The sequence below is a fragment of the Lagenorhynchus albirostris genome, chromosome X, assembly GCF_949774975.1.
Source record: "Lagenorhynchus albirostris chromosome X, mLagAlb1.1, whole genome shotgun sequence".
Lineage (NCBI taxonomy): Eukaryota > Metazoa > Chordata > Mammalia > Artiodactyla > Delphinidae > Lagenorhynchus > Lagenorhynchus albirostris.
In genome coordinates this window covers 92927898-92951163 of record NC_083116.1, presented here as the reverse complement: position 1 = coordinate 92951163, position 23266 = coordinate 92927898, and the positions used below count along the sequence as shown (strand labels likewise).

Sequence of the window (23266 nt, the reverse complement as noted above, 5' to 3'; positions counted from 1 at the left end):
GGAAGGCCTCCTGCTGCTACAACCTGGCCTCACACTGAACCTGCACCCAGCCCTCCTCTTCAAAGGAGCCCCTGCCAGGAAAGCAGACCTACAGAGCCGCCAAGAAAACCCACTCCAGCTATCTATATTAACCAAAACAATCTTTTTATTCATAAAAATAAACCGAAAGCCAAGAGTTGCCAGATCTTGGAGAAAAACCAATCCCGTAACAGAAGAGTAAAATACAAAAAGTAGAACAGATTGCAATGAAAAAGAAACAACCGAAGACACAAAAAGGGTTCTTAGCAAATGAATGAATGAATGAATATAATTACTGACCTAAGTCTTTTAATTAATAGGCTGAATGATAAAACCTGCCTAAAAGACCAAATTCGTGGGCTGGAAATAAAACTAAGGAACTAACCTAGAAAACAGAGGGGGAAAGAAAAAAAACAGATGAAAAATACTAATAAGGGGACTTCCCTGGCAGTCCAGTGGTTAAGACTCCATGGTTCCACTGCAGGGGGCATGGGTTTGATCCCTGGTTGGGGAACTAAGATTCCCACACGCCGGCGTGGTGTGGCCAAATATATATATATATATAAAAGTTATGAAGGAAAAATCTAGGAGCTCCAACATCTAACTGATCAATGTTCCAGAAGTAGAGGATAGACACTATGTCAGGGAAGAAATAATCAAAATTATTATTAAAATACAATTTGCTAAACATATTGATGGGGGTATCTCAAAGGGACACAGGAGCCAACAGAAAGAGCTTCCAATGAACAAAGCTGGAATAAGAGCAAGAAAATAAAGTCATATTGGATTATAGTCCAAAATACAAAATAAATCTCCATTAATCCGAACTGATATAAATGACTGAACAGATTAAGGAATGAAGGAGAAAATACATACCTCCTGTGCAGAATTACAAATAATTTATATAGCTATTTCACACATAGTGACTTCCTTCCAAAGAATGCAGTAATGGGAAGTGGAGAGAAGAATAACTACAAAAAAGAGAAAGCTGACTAACACTAGCTCAGCCAGGTGACCAGGGTCAACGTCAACAGTGAGAAGTCATGTTGATAGTATGTACCCTGATGGGATATGATGAAAATGGTACTTTACCTCTGTGATATCCTTCCTCAAGGCCTGTAACTCCAGTCTAATCATGAAAATACATCAGAAAACGTTCAACAGAGGGGCATTCTACAATATACCTGACCATTACTCCTCAAAAACTGTCAAAATCATCAGAAACAAGGCAAGTCTGAAAAGCTGTCACACCAAGAGGAGCCTAAGGAGACATGACAACTGAATGTCACATGATATCCTGGATGGGATCCTGGATTAGAAAAAGTAATATTAGGTAAAAACTAAATCTGAATCAAGTATAGACTTTAGTTAATAATAACATACCAAGACTGGTTCATTAATTGTAACAAACGTACAACACTAATGTAAGACGTTAATTATAAGGGAAACTGTGTGTGGGTCTGAGGGAGATACATGGGAATTCTCTGTACTATCTGCTCAATTTTTCTGTAAACCTAAAGCTGTTCTAAAAAATAAAGTCTATTGAAAAAGCACAATTTGCTTGAGGCAAACTGAATCTTCAAAATGAAAGGATCTAAAGAATGCTGCGTATAATGAAAGAAGAACACTGTATTTAATTTCCGTGATTCTGAATCCCTCCCTCTCATATTTACTGAGCACTTATTTTGGGGCTCTCAATCTCACAATCTAGGGAGTGAGTTTAGACCCTCCCGCTGGCTTTGGTTTTTAAATGTTAGCTAATATGTATCTTCTCTGTAATGACAAGAACACACAGCAAAAGGACACTAACATGCATTTTTAAAGTTCTCTAATTCAGTTTGTAAAAACTCACATTTCGAGACAAATTTATGAAATTTCAAAACTCCAAGATAAAAGAAGAAAATCTACAAGGCTTTCAAAGTAAAACAAAAAAAATTACAAAAGAAAAGGTTACCCAGAAAGTTCAAAATCAGACTGACATCATGCAACATCAGACAGTAGAATACAAAGGAGCAATGTCTTCGAAATTCTAAAGGAAAACTATTGTCAATCTTGAATTGTATGAGAACAAAAGATATTTTAAGCATACGAGAACTCGGAAAGTTTACCTCCCACACTTATAAGAGTTACTCAAGAAAATAGTTCAACCAAAAATATAAGTAATCCGAGAAAGAGCACATGACGTAAAAGAAACTGAGTTTGTTCCAGATTGGGGGTGAGGGCGAGAGGATTAGAAGGAAAGTTAAAAGAGGCTTTATTACATCTTGAAGCTTGGAGAATTCTCCACTGAACCGTGATGTTTTATAAACATTTCCTTTCTGTGGCTCTAATCCCACTACTTAGGTCTACATAGGATGATGTTTCTATAGAATCACATTGTGAGTTCGTTCACTTTTCCTTTTGAAGTGTGATTATTGATATATTTGGATTTATTTTTACCATCTTTTATGCTTTCTATTTACTCTTTCTCTATGCTTCTTTCTTCTTCCTTTCCTGGCTTCATTTAGATTGCTTATTTGTATGTTTGAAATATATTTGTCCTCAACTAATAGTAATTCATTTAGGGATTGCTCTTAAAATTTTAACATGCATGCATACTCAAAGTGTGAGGTTAATCAGTATGTTTTGGAAGAATACAAGGACTTTACATTAAGAATCCAAATATTTCAGTTCTACATCTGTTTTATTGCCCTTCCAACACCCCCCACCCCCCAGCTCCAGAAGACACTTAACTATTGTTTTACACAAGCAATGTTGGCTTAGATTTACCCACTGTAGTGGAGACTGTTGGTGTCCCACCCAGATCCCTTTTACTAGGCCAATATGCCTACTACCCAGCTGTATATTAACTGCTGACGGCTAACAATCACACCATTCTCTTGAGAGTTGCTCTCAGGACAGTGCCTCCCTAGCCTGGAGGTTACCCACCCCAATCCCTAAGGGCAGACTGCAGCCAGCGCCTGATTGATATGGGAATACAAAAAGCTAGCTCTCTTGCCACAAGGGGACACAACTCAGTGGTGCCAGTATTAGATTTCTGTTGCTGCTGTAACAAATGATCACAAACATAGTGGCTTAGAACAACACAAATTTATTATCTTACAGATGTGAAGGGAAGAAGTGCAACACGGGTCTCACTGAGCTAAAATCAAGGTGTCGGCAGGGCTGTGCTCCTTTCTGGAAGCAATAGGGTACTCTGTTTTCTTGCCTTTTCCAGCTTTCAAGAGGCCACCAGCTTTCCTTGGCTCATGGCCCCCTTCCTCAGTCTTCAAAGCCACAACAGCGTTGGCCTGATCATTCTTCTTCCATATTCACATCTTTGTCTCTCTTCTGCCTTCCTTCTCTTTTAAGGACTCTTGTGATCACATTGGGCCCACCAAGATACTCCAGAATAACCTCTTTGAGATCAGCTGATGAGCAACTTTAACTCCATCTGCAACCTTCATTCTCTTTTGCCATGTAACCTAAGGTATTCACAGGTTTGGGGGATTAGGACATGAATATCTTTGTGGCAGTGCGGGGGCAGGGGTGGGATTATTCTGCCGGCCCCAGTGCCCTTCATGCTCCAGAGCTACTTGCAGGATCAGGCTAAGGCTAGATTCCAGCTGAACCCACATAGATGGACCTACAGGAAGTTGTGTTCTTATTCAACAGTAAACGATATTTGTCACAGTAACATATAAAACTACATAGAATTTAATAAATTGTTACTACAAAGATATGAAAAGGAAGGCGTTATAGAGCTAAATCCACATCTATCATAATAGGAAGTACAAGCCAAGTTATTTATCATAATAGGAAGTCCAAGAAATATGGTTGCAGTAAATACCAAGAGAAACAACTAATATAGTTGAAACTTCTGTGGGGAAAAAGCCACTAAATTGAGGAATGGTAGGACAGAGAAGTGCTCCTTTTCTTAGAAGCCTTATTTATAGTCAAATACCATTTGACTTCTTGGACTATATGTATTATTTTGACAAAAACCACTTAAAAAATAAATTCACTGAATAAAGCAGAAATAGCCCCCTAAAATAGCAATAACCTATTAATTTTAATTCCTATTCCTGGTTCTAAAAAAACAATGTTTGCTTCCTATAAAGTAACATGTACTTATTGTAAAGACTTCAGATGACACAAAAATGTTGAAAATGCAACATGAAAATCCTATATACCAACCTCTCAGAGACAGCCTCTATGAGTATCTGTGTACACTCATGCTCACCTGCATATTTTTTTAAAAGTGGGGTCATACTTTTTGTAACCTGATTTTATCACTAATATGTGGATCTTTCTAGATCAATTTATATAGCTCTACATTCCTCTAAATAATTGTATAGAATTCTATCATTTGAACATGCCATAAAAAGTAATAATAATTTAACAAAAATCAGGAGGCCAGAGGGTAACAGGGAAGAAGTACACTTATTTTCCTCATCTTTAAAAACAGGGAGTTAGCAGATATTATCTAAAGCTGGTAACTAAGGACAGAAAAAGCATAATATTTAAAGTAATAAAGATATCTACTAGAAAAACTAAAAATATATTAGCAATCAAAAAAAAAAGGGGGAAACAGTGGATGTGCACAAAATTCCTTACCTTTCAGAGTGCACATTCAGTGTATATCAATACTATCCAAACTTGGACAATAAAAATAATATAAGTATAAATATATTAAAATATATGTATAAAGAACTTTTCATAATGGTTGTCTCATAAAAGGGGATGAGGGTGGGCACTTGTATCTTTCTGTCATCATAAATGTACCTATTATAAAAAGATATTTATAAGTGAATATAGCTATTTATAAAACAGTACATAAACTGACAATTTTTATACAAAATACACATAATATGTATTCATATATATGCAGAAAAAATTCCAAAGGCTATGTATCAAAATATGGACAATCATTATCTCTAGGTACATCACATTATCGACATTCTATATATTCTTTACGCTGATGTATTTTCTATAATAAACATATTTCATTCATATTGCATTTGAAATAAGAAAATGTTAAAAATCATCTTTTTTGTGAGGGAGATTGGGGAGGGTTCTAAGAATAAAAAATAAAAATCAGTCAAAATGTCCTTACAAATTTTCTAAGCCACAAAATATCTATATTCCACATACTCAAGTTTTAATAAATCTTGTAAACAAGCTTTATGCCCTCAAACATAAAAATCTCCATTTTAGACAAAGGCAGGCTATAGGCTTTTCATTCAGGCCAAGCCCTACCAAGTCATTTCTAACGGAGCTTCTGATTCTCGGGGCTGCCATACTGAGAAGATTTCCTATAGGTTGACACCAACTCTAGCACAGTAAAATATGCTTTTCACATACTCATTCACAACATCAGCTGAATACCTATGGTGAGCAAAGCATTACACAGGCTGTGTCACAAGTTATAGATTAATTAACACCGCACACGACTGCCTCAAGTAGCGTACAGCCTCGTGGGGAAACGGCACGGACACGAGGCAGAACAAGGGGCACTAACAGAGAGGAGAGAGTATGGAGAGAGCTGATAATATTTTACACTGGTATACAAATATTTTCAAACAAATCAACAAATACTTGGAAATGTATAGGTAAAAAATGAAGTGCTCTTTTTCACTTTTCATTCATGTTTGGACTCTGAAAGTAGTTACCTCTACAACTCATTTGCCACTAAATCATACGCCAAGTTCTCCTATAGTAGTATGTAACTTTTCATATAGGAATATTTAGTCTTTATTTGAGGGCAGACATTTTTGTGCCCCCCACTTTCCCAATATATCACACACAGAACAGACACTATAAATATTTCGAAAATGAACAAACTGAGCCAGCTCCTAGAACTTCCCACAGTAGCCTGCCACACTGCATCAGATGAAAGGTATCATGCAGACATGGCACACAGAAGCGTGGCCCAGGTTCTACCTAACGTAGAATATTTTTCCCTTTTAATTCCACAGTCATAAAAAGCTAGGCAAGGCAGAAAGAGAGAAAAGCTCAAAGAAGAAAAATTAAGTATTTATAAGCAACGTCACTTCATATTAAGAAAGTCTGAGTTTTATTTAGCATTTTATCTGAGGCGCTGAGAGTAAAGGAAGAAAATGAAGATCAATCCCACATTCAATTTTAAGGAGTCTTGCAAAAATGAAAGCACACAGACTATAACAATCTCAAAAGCATGAAATGCCTTATGTTTACAATACACAAAAAATACTATAGAGACTTCCTATCAAAAGGAGATAGTCTTGAGTATCTGCAAAGTCTTTCCAATCTGAAGATTCCAACACACGTTGTTCTGCTGTTTTTCCCAATTCCAACGTAGAACTCTGGACAAAACAAACAATACAAAAAGCTTTTCTAGGCCAAGGACCCTCTGAGGGAGTGTGATATTTGCCCTGAGAAACAAGTCAACTGGCCTAGTGTTGGGACCAACATAAAATGCTACCTAAAAAGCTGAAAGCCTCAGCATTTACATCTCAAGACTAGATCAAAGACATGATTCTCTTTAAACTGCAATTTCATGATTATATAGAAAATCACTGTTCTTCAGACAATAAATTCATACTATACTACTAAGTCTTTTAAGGTGATTTTTACCTCTTTGTAAAGAAAGGGTCTAAATAATAATTAGGATTTTTTAAAATGAAAAACAAGCTTCACTCAAAGTTAATAAAACGAATCAGTGACCCAACTATATGTACCCTCAAAATAATTAATTCTACCCAGGCTGCCAAGATAAACAAATGAATAAAAAAATTAGAAGCTTATATGCAAGAAGATATTTTTACAACTACAGACATCAAAAAAAAGAAGAGCTTTAGACATGTAGTATTTCCCTAGAAGAGCATTTACTACAATTATTACATAGTAAGCAAAGTAAGAATTGCAGGAAAAAACAACCTAAAAATTGGTATTAAATTTGTTTAATAACTTTAAGAATTCTATTATTTGTAAATCCTTCCATAAAAGGGCATTACAGTTCTTCAGTTTATTGCAAACATATCCTTAAAAAAAAGTCAGCCCTACTGTTGAAGCTATAATACAAATTTTTAAATTATTGGCACTATACTAAAAAGCACAATGGAGAACATCTTATTTAAATAAAATGACGATGATACTTCACTGGGGAATATAGCCAACAAATTTTTTTCTCTCTCCATATCTACATCCAACGGTGGTGTTTTATAGGCAAATTTTAAACAAATGCAAGTTTTTAAAAAATAATGAAAGCCATGATTTGCTCAGGAATACTATTATACACAGACCATATAGATTGTTTTATAGCAGATACCAGTCTGCCAAATTTCAGATGGCAAAATGCTAAGCAGTGAGTTTGGTACTGTCCAGCTAGTTGTTTCTTGTCATCCTGGAGAATCTGTCAATGGGTAATGCTGAGACCATCTTGTCACCACCATTTCTCTTCTCAGAGGTGACTCCACTGTGATAGAACATTCATATCCTTAAGATGCAAGGCCTAGCAAAAAGCCTCCCACAAATCCACTGGATATCACAATGTTCTGTTTGACAAATTCTGTTGCCTGAAACAAAGTTTAAAGAAAAATACTCTGATTTGTGCTACAACATAGATGAATCTTGAAAACATTACAGTAAGTGAAATAAGACAGACAAAAAAACGACAATGTTGTTATAATTTCCACTTATATGAATAGGCAAATTCATCAAGACAGAAAGTAGAACAGAGGTTACCAAGGGCTGGGGAGAGGGGCTGATTGTGGGAATTACTGCTTAATGGTTACAGTTTCTATTTGGGATGATGAAAAAGTTCTGGAAATGGATAGTGGTAATGGTTACACGAAAGTGTGAATGTACTTAATGCCAGTGAACTGTGCATTTAAAAATAGTTAAAATGGTAAATTTTATGTTATGTATATTTTACCACAATAAGAAAAAGAAAAGATATAAATTCTTAAAAATACTCTTAATTATTAAATCCAGAGCTAAGTATCATTTTCAGATGTTTTCCTCAATTCAGTAAATATTTAGCAAAAATTCTTGTGTACCTACTATTGTAGGTGCCAACAACCAGGCAAGATGCCAGGGCTGTCCGTTACAAACTGAAGGAGCCTAGAGCCCCCAGCCAAGCCCAGTAAACTTCCTGCTTCTGAGATAACAGGCATATGGACAGCAAAATTCTTACAGGTAAAAAGAAATCTCCCTATAGGGCTGGCATAAATGGTCCATTTATGCCATCTAAGTTTTTAACGTAGATGATTTAATAAATTCCCACAGCATATGCACAATGATACTTATTAACAGTCAGTTCACTTAGCCAGTAGGAAAAAATGCACAGGATCAAAAAAATAACACCTTGATAAAATGTTTAACCCAAATAAAATCATGAAGAAGCAATCAGACAAAGCCAGACTGTACGATACTCTGCCTAGACGTTTCAAAAATGTGTCATGAAAGACAGAAAAACAAAAACAAAAAAACAGATGAGGGGACCATCTAAGATTAAAGCAGACTTCAGAGACATGACAACCAAATGCAATATGTAATTCTTAATCGGGGGGAAACGATGTAAAAGATATTTTGTGGAAAAATTGTAATATGAACTCTATATTAGGAAATATTATTGTATCATGTTAAGTTTGGGGGGATTAATAAGGGTAATGGTAATAGTATAGGAGAATATCTGTACTCTTGGGACATATGTGCTGAAGTATTTAAGAATAAAAAGACCTGATGTCTTGAACAGTTCGGGAAAAAACAAAAAAAAGGGTAAATTTCTCACTCACTCACACACACACACACACACACACACACACACACACACGCACCAGCAAATGTGGTGAAACATGAACAATTTGATGAATAGGTGAAGGGTATTTGGGTATTCACTGTTTTTGTCTTTCAACTTTTCAACCGATCTGAAATTTTTCAAAATAAAAGTTGGGGGAAGTAAAAGGACAGAATTAAAATAAAGGCAAAGGAGCATGCAATTCAATTCTAAACAGAATATAAGAAGAAAACAGGCAAAATTCACATAAAAACATGAATAAAACTAATATATATGTTAATAAAATAAATATATACATTTTCAAACTATTCTACTTCAAAAAAAAGAAAAAGGTAGTTTTAGTTAACAAGTAAAAAAAATGAGTGATTTAAATGGTGGCTTGATCCCAAATTTTACTTAACACTCTAGATATGACCAGAAACACCATTTTTTTTTAAAGAAGATAATCCCTAGTCACATTTTCTACTGAGATTCATTAAAAAAAAAAAAGGAGCCAAAAATGTACATTGTCTTACTTCTTCTATTATATTGTTGATTTCAGGTGCTGCCTTATTTGCTCGTTTCTTAATCTGTCTTTTTGCTTTGTTTACATCTTTTTCAACTCTCTTCCAGTCGACCTGCACATAGCCACTGTGACTGGCAATCTGCAAAAATGTGATAAAAATGGTTAATTCTAAACCAACTAGGTTGCTAATACGATATATGAACATTTAGATTTCAAGAAATGTATGAAGCTTATGGGTAAGAAATCACAATTTATCCACTAATTTATTCATTAACAGACAGTGAGTGCCTATTCTGTGCCAAGCACTGTTCTAGGTCTCCAAGCTGTGGCCAAGAACAAGGGAGACATAGGTCCCCACCCTCAGAGAGCTTATGGTCCATTAGGGAAAACAGACTTAAGCATAAATAATTACTTAGATGTGATGAACACTACGTTAAGAGAAGTATAGTACTTAATGGGAAAAGATTCCAAAAATTGTATTATAACTATTCTATAATCCTATCATAATTTTTGGAATTTGAGAATTAGCTAAAAAGGCACAGAGACTATTGAAATTATATAGCTAATAAAAAAGTACCTTTAATTAAAGAGATGTTTAATTATAAGAGATCAGTAGCCAATCAGCTACTAGGTCACTAAAGTAGCTTGATAAAGGCTCTTCACTAACTCTGACTCTAGTCAAATTAAGAATACTTTCTGGTAATTGCTTTTGAAAGTGAAATATAAAAGAAAATATGCTCTAAACAACCTTCATGCCATAAATCCTTTTAATAAAACTACAGCTAAATGCCTACTACCCCTAAGAAAAACTCTCATATGGTGCTACTGAGACACTGCAAAATCTGAGCAGGAACAACAGTGTGTGTGTTAAGTCAGTAAAGGTAGTCCCTCCGAATAATACAATCAACATATAAAGAATCACATGAGTAGTAAACAATTGAGCCTTGTATACCATTATAAATCACTTCTACCAAGCTTATGCTTTCTTTGTAATCTTTTAATACATCACTTTAAGTATGAACCACACATAAAATACTTCAAAAAATAAAAATATCTGATTTTATATAAATAGGCTGGGAATCTTAGGTTCCATTTTCACTGTGAATGACTCCATAGAAGAATCTATTTATCTGCATTTATCCCTATATTTATTCACCTTCTATCACTTCTAACTCTAGCCTCAGCAAAACAGAGTGGTAATGAAACCAAATGGCAAGTGAAAGCTTTTCCTGGCAATACCTGACATGGCAATTTGGGTCACAGACATGGAGGGGATGATGAACCTTAAGGTCCCTCCCATAGACAGCGACTATAAACCCTGGTTAAAACACAAGGGCTCCAGAATTAACAAAAGGAAGCAGATTTTGAAGAGGAGGTGAAACTTGTAGGAAGAGACCAACAATGTAAGGTAAGTTGCCCATTTTTTTGGCTTTATCCTGAGGATAAGATGCAGTTGCAGGGTGGCTAAAAGTTCAATAGAAAACATGCCACCTTTCTGGCCTGAAGAACCAGAGGGCAGAGCCCAGGACAATAACAGCTGCCAGAAAGGACACAGCTAGAGAAGGGGAGCCCCAAATTCTATGTGTAAACTCTACCCAAGTTCTGAACCACACATTCATGGGGCATAATGAAGCACTCTGGCTAAGGCTTAAAAAATAAATAAACTGAGGGCTTCCCTGGTGGCGCAGTGGTTGAGAGTCCGCCTGCCGATGCAGGGGACACGGGTTCGTGACCCGGTCTGGGAAGATCCCAGATGCCGCGGAGCGGCTGGGCCCGTGAGCCATGGCCGCTGAGCCTGCGCGCCCGGAGCCTGTGCTCCGCAACGGGAGAGGCCACAACAGTGAGAGGCCCACGTATCGCAAAAAAAAATAAAAATAAAAAATAATAAACTGAGATTTGAGCCACTATCCACCACAGGTGAAATGGAGTTTGCAATTTGAGTCTAACCAAGTTAACTGCCTACTAAAATCAAAACATTAACAAACTTCGGAGGAATAAAACAGAATCCAGATTCTCCACGATGTAACATTCCTAATGCCCAGGGATAAAATACAAAGTTATTTGATATGATAAAACAAGAAAATGTGGCCTAGTCGCAAAAGAAAATCAACAGATGCCAACTCTGAGATGACCCAGATATTGAAATTTACAGGACTTTAAAGCAGTACTGTAACTATGCTCAATGAGGTAAAGGAAACTACAGTTGTAATCAGTGAAAAGATAAGAAATCTCATCAGAGATATAGAAAATATAAAAAGAACCTAGAACTTCTAGAATTGGAAAATACAGTATCTGAAATAAATTCACTGGATAGCCTTAACGGCAGAAGGTAGATGACAGAGAGTCAGTGAACCTGAAGCTAGATCACTAGAAATTACACAATCTGAAAAAAGACTGAAAAACTAGATGAACAAAACCTCAGAACATTATCAAAGAGCCCAACATTCATCAATCAGAGTCATGTTCAGAAGGAGAAGAAAGAATAGGAGAAAATATTTAAAGAAATAATGGCCAAAACCTTCCTGAACATGGTTAAAGACATTACTTTACAGATTCCAGAGCTCAGTGAACTCCAGGTAATGATCTAATACAATTATGAAATAACAATACTCAGATGATGTGGGGGTTGGGGGGGTGGGGCACACAGAGAAGTTCAATACGTCATAGCTAAATTCCCATATTCCATAACGGGAAGCCAACAGTTAATACCTCAAACTGAAAGATAAAGAAATGTCCAATTCACTTGTTTAGGAAAAAGGAAATAAATACCTTAAGAATCAGCTAGTAGTTCAAACTGGTTACCTCAAGGGAGAAAAATGGGGAGGTAGCGAGGGAGGCAAAGAACTACCCTAATCTGTAATAAGCATTATACATGTACTTGACCCTCTGAATTATGGGCATGTACAACTCAAAAAAATAAATAAATAAATTTAAAAGATTTATATACCACTGTCTGTTTTAAGATGGCAGTGTGGTAAATATCTACTGGAAAACACCTGAGTTACTAGAAAAGCTTTAAGTTGTCAGCAAACTAATATTTATCTTTAATAAAAATATGGAAGCGAGACTAAATAATAGGTAATTAGCCTAAATGCCATTTGTTTCTTTTTTCTTCTTTGTTTCCTTCTACTGAGTTTTCAAGGTAAGTCATATTTGTGGGAAAAATTGGTTTGATGCTGACAGGTCTCATGCTCTTCTAATCAGTGACTTCAAACAATATGTGGACTAGACACGAAGTAGAAGGTGGCAACAGCAAAACGTGCGTTTGAAGGGTACATATCAAGAGGACTGAAATGGACTTCTGAAAAAACTGACATGCAGAGTACACTGAAATGTATAATTCTCTCTATCTGTTAACATTTTAGGGAACTCTGCTTTGGTCCAGTACCCTTTTCCACTAAACAGAAATGACAACTGAGTTTTCAAAATAGCTATAGAATTCACTATCTTGATTCTTGATAACTATATAAATATCTTAATTCTTGGTTCTATATAAACCCAAGTCAAAAATCAGCTTAAATAAAATTCTCCTTTGTACAAATACTGGCATATTCATCCAAAGGACTAAATTTAGATATGAACCATATTCCTTTTTACCTCTTACCACAAGTCATAAGCAATTACCCCTAATAATACCACCAACAGAAAAAAAAAATACATATATATATGTATATATTTAAACTGCTTAGTAAACAACTTAAAATCTGTGCTTAACACATATGAATCCAGTCCCTTTGTACTTCAGGCAATGACACTGGTTATTACATGATCAATGGCTTAGGTGCTGAACTCAGATTTTGGTTGCTATGACCATCAATCATTTTTAAAATCTGACAGATTTCTGTATCTTTAAAATTGTTGCTAACATTCATTCCCAGAAATTTTCAATTTTAGGATTTACTATATTTGATCTTCAGGGAATGATATTTTGGGGAAAATATATGCCAAACAGACATGAATGCCAGATAATATCCTGATAAACATCCTCTAACAGCAAAGCATTTTTGAACCTTATACTTAGAGGAACATGAACAAGACTAAAACTTCAAATCCACTTGCCTCAGAAATAGGATTATGAATGATTTTTTAAACCCAATTTTCCACTTTCTATATTACTATGGTTCTATATTACTATGGTAAAAATTACTAGTTTTAAAAAACATGTTAGAAATTGCTAACAGCATTTTCCCCTAGGAAGGAAAACTGGCTAGGAAACAGGAAAGAGACTTCTTGAATTTTATATATTGTGTATGAGAGTGTGTGTGAATTTTTTTTGAATTTTTGAATTATATTTTATTTTTTTATACAGCAGGTTCTTGAGAGTGTGTGTGAATTTTAAATATATGTTTTAAATGGTCAGCATGAACAGGTTATGCTATTGATGAAATGTTTATTTTTCCAGGGAGATGCTTCAAGGAAAATTTAGGTAAATAACAAAAAATGAGATACCTCAAATTTTAACAGTTGTGTTTTTAATAGCTGGGATCAAACTATGCTTAAAAAACCTCAGAAGTATTTAAATTGATGCTTTTCATGACAGATGCCAGCTTTCAAAACTCATTTAAGTTTTTCCATAAACTGATGCCTAAAAGAGAAATTCCACCTTCTATTAAAATGGACAGGAGTGAAATGGCTAAACTTGACTTTCTCAGTTCCTAAGGGCTACATATGTAAGCAGAGGCAAGGACCAAAAGCTCTGACATACCTGAAGGAGAAGAAAGCCACCACCTACTGCAGTTGCTGCAAGTTTTCCAACTTTCTGGAACAAAAATCCCGCACACCTTTAATGGAAGAAATGACAAAGGATGAGAACAATCAGTGATGTACTAAACTCTCTCCCTTCTACTTTTCACTGCTTTCCTAATAAAATCTTAATGTCTTCCCAGTTCTTTTGATCATGCCCCTTACCCGCTCAGAAACCCACAATGTTTCCCGTCAGTTATATAGACTAGTCAAAAGTGCATAATCTAAATTGTCTGAGATGTGCTTCAAAATAAGGGATGGAGAGAAGAGGGGAATTTACAGGAAAAAGACTGGCTACTGAAACTGAATGTTGAGTACTCAGGGGTTCGTTATACTCTTCCTTCTATACTTGTATTAAGTTGAAATTCCTCATAATAAAAGTGCTTAGTTTTGTTTTGTTTTTTTTTAATACACTCAAGATGTTCCACACACCTGGCCGACTCTCACTCTACCCAAACCTTCTGCTCCAACCCAGTTTCCAAATATGTCACCACTGTTGCTCAAGCTATTAACCTCCCTGTTTCTAGGGGTTTCTACCTAGCTCTGCCTATCTAAAACTTTCCTACCCTTTAAGGTCCAGCTGGAGTTCCACCTTCACGACTATACTTCAGCCCATATTTCTCATGGCTTCCTTATCTATTCCTATCTCTATATTAAACCTGTTTTGTCTCATCTATCCTGTAAGGATGTCAACCCATACTTCTTTTTTGATTCTCTCCTTCAGTGAGCTCATTATTCCCTTAAGTATTCCAGACCCAGTATGCAAAAGAATCTCAGATTCCCAACTCCAGCCTTCTGTACTGGGTTGAAGAGTGTCACCCCCGAAATCCATGTCCTTCCCAGAACCTCAGAATGTGACCTTATTTGGAATAAGGTCATTGTAGATATAGTTAGTTCAGATGAGGCTATACTGGAGTTGGGTGGGCCCCAAATCCAATGTGTCATAGAGATACACAGAGGGAAGACAGCCATGTGACGACAGAGGCAGAATTGGAGTGATATGTCTACAAGTCAAGGAATGCCAGGGATTGCTGGCAACCACCAGAAGACAGGAGAGAAGCATGGAACAAATTCTCCCTGAGCCTCCAGGAAGGAACCAACCCTGTTGACACCTTTCAAATTTCTAGCCTCCAGACCTGTGAGAGAATAAGTTTCTCTCATTTTAAGCTACCTAGTTGTGGTACTTTGTTACAACAGCCTTAGGAAACTAATACACATACACCTTCATAAATGGAAAATTTACATTTCCAATTAAATGATGAGCTTCTCTTGCCACCCAGAACCACATATTCAAAATGTCCCAAAGCAAACATCTTTCCAACCAAACCAGCTGTTGCTAAGGTCCCAATTTGTAAGTGACTGCACCATTCTCTAGGCCTGTTACCTCATGCTCATCTCAGGCTGTCTTCTTCATTGCCTTTGGGGTCCAACTGACGGCCAATTGTATATACTCGAGTATCGCCAAAACATCATTTGATTGTCTTTTGTCTTCTTTCCATCCTCAAGGGCATCACTACCCTGCTTCCAGACCACACTAAGGACACTCTATCTAATCTTCACACCTCCCATCTCGCCTAGCAGCCACCCATCCTGCTATCAGTTTTAATTTCTTATTATGATCAAGAACCTATAGCTACCTACAGCTAAACATAATCTCCTCAGTTTCCCATTCATGTCCTGAATTGGTCTGAATTATTAACTCGTTAAGTTAACATCTATTAACCATTCCTCCTTAATGTATGCCACAACAGTACATCAGTTTCATACCCTAAGAAAATTCCAAAAATTTATTACACTGAATCTAAAGTCATTGCAACAAATCACCTGTATAATATTAGGGTCCTATTACACAGCTCCTGGACTGACACCTGGCTACAGTTCAAACATATGTGTCCCTCAGTAGGGGAGACAGCAACAAAGACTCAGAAAAGGGAACAGAGGAGGCAAGCAGCAGCCAGGTCTTAACAACATCCTGGGGAATGTGCTCCACAAGCATGTCTATCCTTTGCTTGACGGCATGAGCCACTAAAATGAGTCTACTAACTTCCCCTCTTCTGTCTCTAGGCTTTCCAAGCAAACTCTTGCCAATCATTGGGCTTCTCACCAAGCTTAGCCTACAAGGAGAAAACACACAGCAATTTAATTCTATTGCTCAATTATTTTTTAGTCTCTTTTAAGGTGGGGCTTTAGGCCTTGACTCACATTAACCCATCACCCATGGCACCAAATTGTGAGCTTATTTAAGCGGAAGGCCAGGCCCTGAATTGTGGGCATCAAGGTACCACTGGCCTGTGAAAAATCATCTGAATAACCAGGGCTCTGACCAGGCATCTCTCTAACTGCAGGCTTTTTTCATAAGCAGCACTAATAAGTACACATCATGAATAAATACTGCACCTCTTTGTCACAGAATCTTCACAGTGAGTGTTTCTACCATAAAATGGCATTTATTAAAAAAAGGCATAAAAGAGTGCACCATTGTTCCAAGGTGCAAGTAAAACACAAATCAAAAAAATCATTTTATACTCAGTTTAAATATGTAAATATTTAAAATAATGTAAGATGAATTTAACTTAGAATCTAAGAAATCAATGATTACTCACAAGTTAAGCACGTACACTAACTTCAGAAATTCTCTAGGTCATGAACATTTTCAAAATAAAGAGTCAAACTTGTTTCTGACCCTTGTTATTTGGCTAATCTTTTAGTCTAAGAATAACAGAATTATATCTACAGTAGCAATTATATAATCATGTGATCTGAAATGTTAACTGGTTAGGTTAATGCTTATTAACCTCTCCCCCTTAATGTACTCCACAGTATTATTACTGAGTAAGCAATCAGTCCTTTAATTCCAACCAAGACCCAATCTACAACTCTTCTTCAAAGTATTATCATAATCCAAATTAGAATCATCTGTAACATAATCAGTACTTTTTACTGAGAATTTTACACTGCTCTCCACAGGGCCAATAATCCTGGAGACCAGTTTTACTGCGGGAATTCTCACAGGGTTTTCCGGTTGTTAGCACTGAACAAGTAAAAATTATTTACATATAATTAAGTCTTCTATATTTTTCCCTCCTTACCCACTGTCACTGAATCAGATTCACTAGATCTGCGAAATCTGAAATGGGCGAAAATATACAAAGAATCAAAGGAAGGGTGAGGAGGGGACAGTGGAGGGTGGCGGAGGATGATCACCAAAACCCAACAGTCTCTGAGTGTTGATTACACTAATCATACCACAGAGAAAAGCCTCAAGGTACAGCTCTTCTGGGATTAACAGTGTAAAGCCACTGACTGAGCACGTAATTGGCCCAGATACAAAAGGGCAGTAGTGAGGCTCCCAATGAAATTTAACAAAAAAAGACGTTTTTCTCACCAGCCACTCACTCCACCCATTACAATCTGGGTGGCTACTGAGTATTTTTCTACCATAGGTCCGGAACTGTGGCCAAACACTCGATTCCACCAGTGGTGTCTTCTTGCATACTCAGTTAAATCCAACACTTCGTAAGACTCATCATCACTTTCATATTCTTCAAAGCAAAAAATGAAAGCAACAAATTTACAGTCAACCGAAAGTTAAAAATGCCCTGTACATTTTCATCTGTTACAACTCATTGTTACATTTGGCATACAGCTAAAAACGCCCAGATGGAAACAAAGTTTCTTAAACCCAATCCCTGAGACTAGGGCCTTGACAGTAAAGGGCCACGCATCTCCTTCTCAAAGGCCCAGAGACCGGCCTGGGTGCCGGGGCAACGTCACTTACGCAGCAGAGGGGTCACCCCCGCACCCCAAATCTCAGTAGGGACAGGTCAGAGTTTCACAGCAGGGTCTCCCCCCAATCTCAGCGGGTCAGTTCAAAGTTTCACAGCATGAAAGGTCACCCCCAAATCTCAGGTTCAGGGTCAGTGCAGGGTCCGTTTTCATCAGTGGGAGAAAGAAGGAGGGGGGGGGTCCTCCACTGACGGAACCGGTTAGAGGCCCGACAAGAAGAAATGATTTCAAAACCAAGACTTAAAAAAAACAGCAACCAAAAAACGTTAGAAGATGGACAGGAACGGCCGGAGGTGAAGGTAAGGCAGGAGGTGGGGCTGTGTTGAGGGCGAGGGTCCTAGAGGGGAGAGCGAGTCTAGTCCGAAGTGGGTGCTCAAAGGGTTGCCTCAAGCAGAGCCCCCAGGAACCCTGGGACAGGGGAAGGAAGACGCACCCCCGAGCCAAGGTCGAGAGCTGTGAGCCGTCTCTAAGATACTACTTCGGGCCCCGGCCGCTCACCTTGGGGAGGGGCGTTCCGGGTCGCCATGATACCGCCGGCGGCCTGTATTGAAGGTGGTCCCAACCCGCCCGCCTCTCCCCGCTACTTTAAGAACCGCTCTAGGCCCAGGTGGAAGTCTATGGTCTCTTTTTTTCCTCCTCCTCCTCCTTTTCCTCCAGGCGCGTAGTTCTGTCCCCGCCCCCTCCTCTAAGCGGAGGGCTTTCCGCGCAAGCGCAGGGCACAGGGGCGTGGGGAGGGAGAGAGGGGAGAGACAGGCTGGATACCAGCCTGCGAGGGTTTGTGGGAATTGTAGTCCGTTGCCCTCCACAAGCCTGGTTTCCCACCCCTCCCCCTCTAGAATTTACAGAACCTGAATTTTGGTTATTTTGTTTTAAAGAGCCTCAGGGCTGGAGGGGAGGAGGCGTCACTTGGTTAAATCGGAAACCCGCTTGCTATTTGTAACACTATACCAGAAAGAGGCTTTTAAAAAGAGATAAGAGAAACCCTGTTTCAAACCACACTTTTCAAGCAGTCAAGGGCTCAACTAACGGATGGAAAATTTTTCTAACGCGCTGCAGCTGGGAACTGGAACGTTTTCATCCTCTCCTTCTCCACGCGTTTCCTGCCAGGAACCTGAGGAGGAAGAGGGAGGCCTAAGAACTGACCTGACACGAGTTATTCAAGAGGACATAATTTTTAAGCATCATTTTTATTATTTAAATCTGACAGGAACAAGGGCAAGTTCTTCACCCAGAAGCCTCACGAGATTCTGTTGAATGAAAAACCGTGTTGATTGCCAAGCAGCTAACTCAGGTTCACGTAAACCAGTCCCCAAACTTGTTTTGAACTTGCATTGCACCCGCATTCGCTGTACAATTAAAACAGCCCTATCAGTATTACTATTCCGAGAATATGGAGATGAAGGAAAAACAAGAAATTCTGGTAGAGGTTGTATTATTTAAAATACTGACTTACATAATTGCACTTGGCTTTTCAAGTCCTGGTGCTCTAAATGCAAGGGTTGATTCAAGTTCCTCACCCTGTGCCCCCCCAAAATACAATTCTAAGACTGGCTGGAGATGTTAGTCTTCAATTTGCGTAAGATTACACGTTTCGGAAACAAAATAACTTTAAGGGACATAACTTCAGAGATCTTCACTGAAATATTTTTACCAAGAGTTAACAGGTTTGAGTTCATACACTCCTTCCTCCCCATTGCCTACCCACTCCTAATGAGGTGCTAAAGAATAAGAGAAACAGCAAATGATGGGCCACTGAAATGGAAAAAAGGAGAAAAGAGAAATGAAAAATACAAACTGAAAGAGCAAAATTACAAATTGGAAGAGGGTTGACTGGGCCAATGACATCCAAATGACACTTTCACATACTTATAGCAATATCTGCCAAGTACAAAAAGAAGCCACTTTCCTGTCATGGAAATGGTATTTAGAATCAAACGATTTTGGAGAAATGGGGAGAAAATGGAAACAAAACAGTGCTCTTAAGATAACAAAGAATAGACCTTTGTATCCAAAATGCATCCAAAACATGTCCAAAAATGAGTTAAAAGGCAATCATTTCTCTAAAGGACTTAAGGGCTGAGAAGGAAATTTTTAATGCTCTTCCCTTTTTTCTTGCGGTGATATGCCCTTGCCATTACCTCAAGGAATTTGGTTGTATAATATACTTTTCTAGTGTGAGTTTTTTTCTTTCCCAGTATCTAAAAAGCTGTCATTTTGTTGGCTCAATGACGAGTGGTTTAATATGTAAATTGTGTACACAGGCTTTAAAAGGTGCTTTGATCCTCCTGATGGGTTCAAGGCGGGTGATTTTTTTTTTTTAATTCCCACTTTGAATAGTGGGGGGTTTTTTTGTTTTTTGTTTTCTGTTTTTTTCAGTCAACAGTAATAAACATTTTCATTGTGAACACTGATATCTTAACACTGGTACCAACTGTACCAAAACATAATTCATGTAGCCTCCAGCTTTTCAATGGGTAGTGTTCCAAAAGTTTATGAGTAACTTATTTGAAATAGAAAACATTTTCTATTTACTCCATAAGGAAACTATAATGAAACTATTCCTTCCTGATCTCCACTTTTCCTCATTGTCTTTGGAAACCTCATTTGTTAAAAACAATTTAGTCAGAATTGAGAAAACAAAAAGCAGACAAAAAAACAAACAGAAGAACAATTCAGTCCCTGGGCAATCTAACCTCCCCCATTGGCTACAACTAATCCCAACACAATGGATTCCACTCACCCCACGTTTGCACACTTAAAATGCTGTAAGTGGCCTTTCAAAGTACTGAGGTAACCAATTGCTGATGAGAAAAGTGTGGCAAAGTTGATGCTGCATGAACTAGCTTGTTGGAGTGTCAACAGGTAGAAGGTTTAGTAATGTGTATCCACAATTTTAAAGATGCCACTTCAATAATCCCACTAAAGATCAGTGCCGAAAACTATTTAAAGTGTTCTTATGCATAAAGATACTCATTGCAGGGTTGTTGTTTTGTTTTGTTTTGTTTTTCATGATGAAAAGGAATAGAAACAATAGGGAAAATGGAAAGTATCCAACAGTAGATGAATAGTTATGGAAATTATGGAATGTTATGTTTAAAAAGACTGTAATAACAGGAAAGTGCTTAAATGAAAAAACTGTTTACCAAATTGTATTTACAGTTTTATTGCAAGTGATTTATTCAATTTCTGCTAAAAAAAAAGCATTAAGACTTGATAAACTGGAATGGATTATGTTGCAGACTTGATTCTAGCCTGCTGGCTGTTACTGAACACAAGTTCGTGTGCCCAACGCACAGGGAGGCCAAACAAACCAAAACATCAGAGTCTGGAGCAGAGAAAGGTTTATTGCAGGGCCAAGCAAGGAGAACAGGTGGCTTGTGCTCAAAACCCCCAAACTCCCCAATGGTCTTAGGGGAGAAGTTTTTATAGGCAAAAGTTACCTGAAGTTACCATCCTCCACCTGGGTGGGGGCATTAGTTCCTGCAGAACTCAAAGGTATTGTTATGTATATTCCTTGAGGAGGAGCCAGGACCCTGCCCCAAGTCTGCACTATTGTTTCTTGACTGCTCCTCCCTTGTTTCTACATCCCCTTCCTTCGCTAATTAGCAAACTGTTTGAATCTGCCCTTTGGAACTCAGGGAAGGTCAAGGAGGCTGAACGAAGCCTATTTCCTAGAAACAAGAAATGGGGGATATGGAAAGGATTTGTACCAGGGAGGGCCCCACAGGGTCCTGCTTGGTTTCAGAACTAAATGGTTTATAAGGTATTGTTACTGAACCAAACTTGGGTCTGCTCACCTGCACGCAGTAAAGCCAATCGACTGACACCAGGCTGTGGTTGTAACAGGGAAGAACAAAATCTGACTCCATGTTGGATCTGTTTCTTTTACTTTGACCTTTGCTTTCCATTGCTTTTGTTCTATCTATAGCTATTGGCATATGTAATGGCCTTCCTTGGGAAACCCTGCCCCTCTGCCTGAATGTTAAACTAAAGTGCCTTTGTTCAGCTCACAGGGAAGCACCCTGACCCTGCCCACCTGTGAATGGCTGCAGAAAAGAAGAAATTAACATATCCCCTCCCCGAGGCTGGCCAAAACCAGGAGATATTTTGCAAGACTTATGGCCTTTTTACTTTACTTCCTCACCTCCTCCCCTCTCTGTTCTATAAAAGAAACTAGCATCCAGACACTGATAAGACACTGTAGGACACTAGTCTGCCATCTTGGTCTGCTGGCTTTTGGAATAAAGTCGCTACTCTTTGCCTCAACACCTTGTCTCCCGATTTATTGGCCTGTCATGCGGTGAGCAGAGCGGGCTTGGACTTGGTAACATGGTGAGAGAAAGTGCAGCATTTATTGTAAGGTGCCATACAAGTAGTCCAAGACAGCTAATGCTCAAAAAGCCCAAACTCCCCAATGGGCCTCAGCAAAGCATTTTTAAAGGCAAGGTGAGGGACGAGGAGTCCCAGGGTAAGTGATAAGCTCGTGCACAGTTCTCTGATTGGTTGATGGTGAGGTAACAGGGGTTAACATTATCAATCCTTAGGCACCAGTAGGTCTGGGGACTACATGCTCATGGTCATCAAGTAGTTAATTTCTTCCATTTTGTGGGGGTTTTTGCATCTGTAAAACAACTCCAGAAATGTGCAGCAGATACTATTATCTAGGTACTTCAGACAGGAGCTAAAGCAGAGGATATGGGGGAGGGGTCTGTCCTGGGAAGACACCATAGGGGCCTGCTGGGTCACAGTAGTGATAAAAGAGTACTGGTTAGAAAAATAAGCAAAGATAGCCAGGAAAACGCTAAAAGGAAGAGCAATGAGAGAGGACTAGCCTGACCACACATGAAAACGTAATTTTTTTAAAGTTACTAATTAAAACAGTGTGATACTGGTGTATGAGCAGACAGACACACTAAGAGACTGAAATAGAAAGTCCAGAAATAAATACAATATATACCAGGGAATTCCCTGGCAGTCCAGTGGTTAGGACTTGGCACTTTCACTGCCAGGGCCCGGGTGCAATCCCTGGTCAGGGAACTAAGATCCTGCAAGCCGCATGACACAGCCGAAAAAAAAAAACCCAAAACAAAAACAATATATACCAGAATTGAGTATACAATAAAGGTGGAATCTCAAGTAGTCAGGGAAATATGAACTTTATTTTAAAAACTGCTGTTGGAACAACTAAGGCTGATATCTGACATCTGGAAAAACATACAGCTAAATCCATGCCTTACAACATGTACCTGGATGAACTCCAAATGGCTCAAATACCTAGATGTAGAAATTAAAATAATAAAACTAATTGAAGAAAACTGGACAAATTCCTTTATAACTTTGCAGCACTTTTATAACTTATAACTATTATAAATGACTCAAAAATTGATAAATTTGGGCTTCCCTGGTGGCACAGTGGTTGAGAGTCCGCCTGCGGATGCAGGGGACATGGGTTCGTG

The 23266-nt window shown here is 38.1% G+C and overlaps 1 protein-coding gene across 1 annotated transcript; it reads right to left on the bottom strand.

Annotated features, from left to right (window-relative positions):
- Positions 1-3092: 3092 nt before the first annotated feature.
- FUNDC1 (FUN14 domain containing 1) lies at positions 3093-18483 on the bottom strand. Its single transcript, XM_060138327.1, has 5 exons — positions 18309-18483; positions 17410-17566; positions 13987-14062; positions 9292-9420; positions 3093-7553 (listed from the first exon to the last, which is right to left on the bottom strand). The coding sequence occupies exons 1-5, from the start codon at positions 18334-18336 to the stop codon at positions 7476-7478; spliced, it is 468 nt and encodes a 155-aa protein (XP_059994310.1). The 5' UTR covers positions 18337-18483; the 3' UTR covers positions 3093-7475.
- Between the last annotated feature and the right edge of the window lie 4783 nt (positions 18484-23266).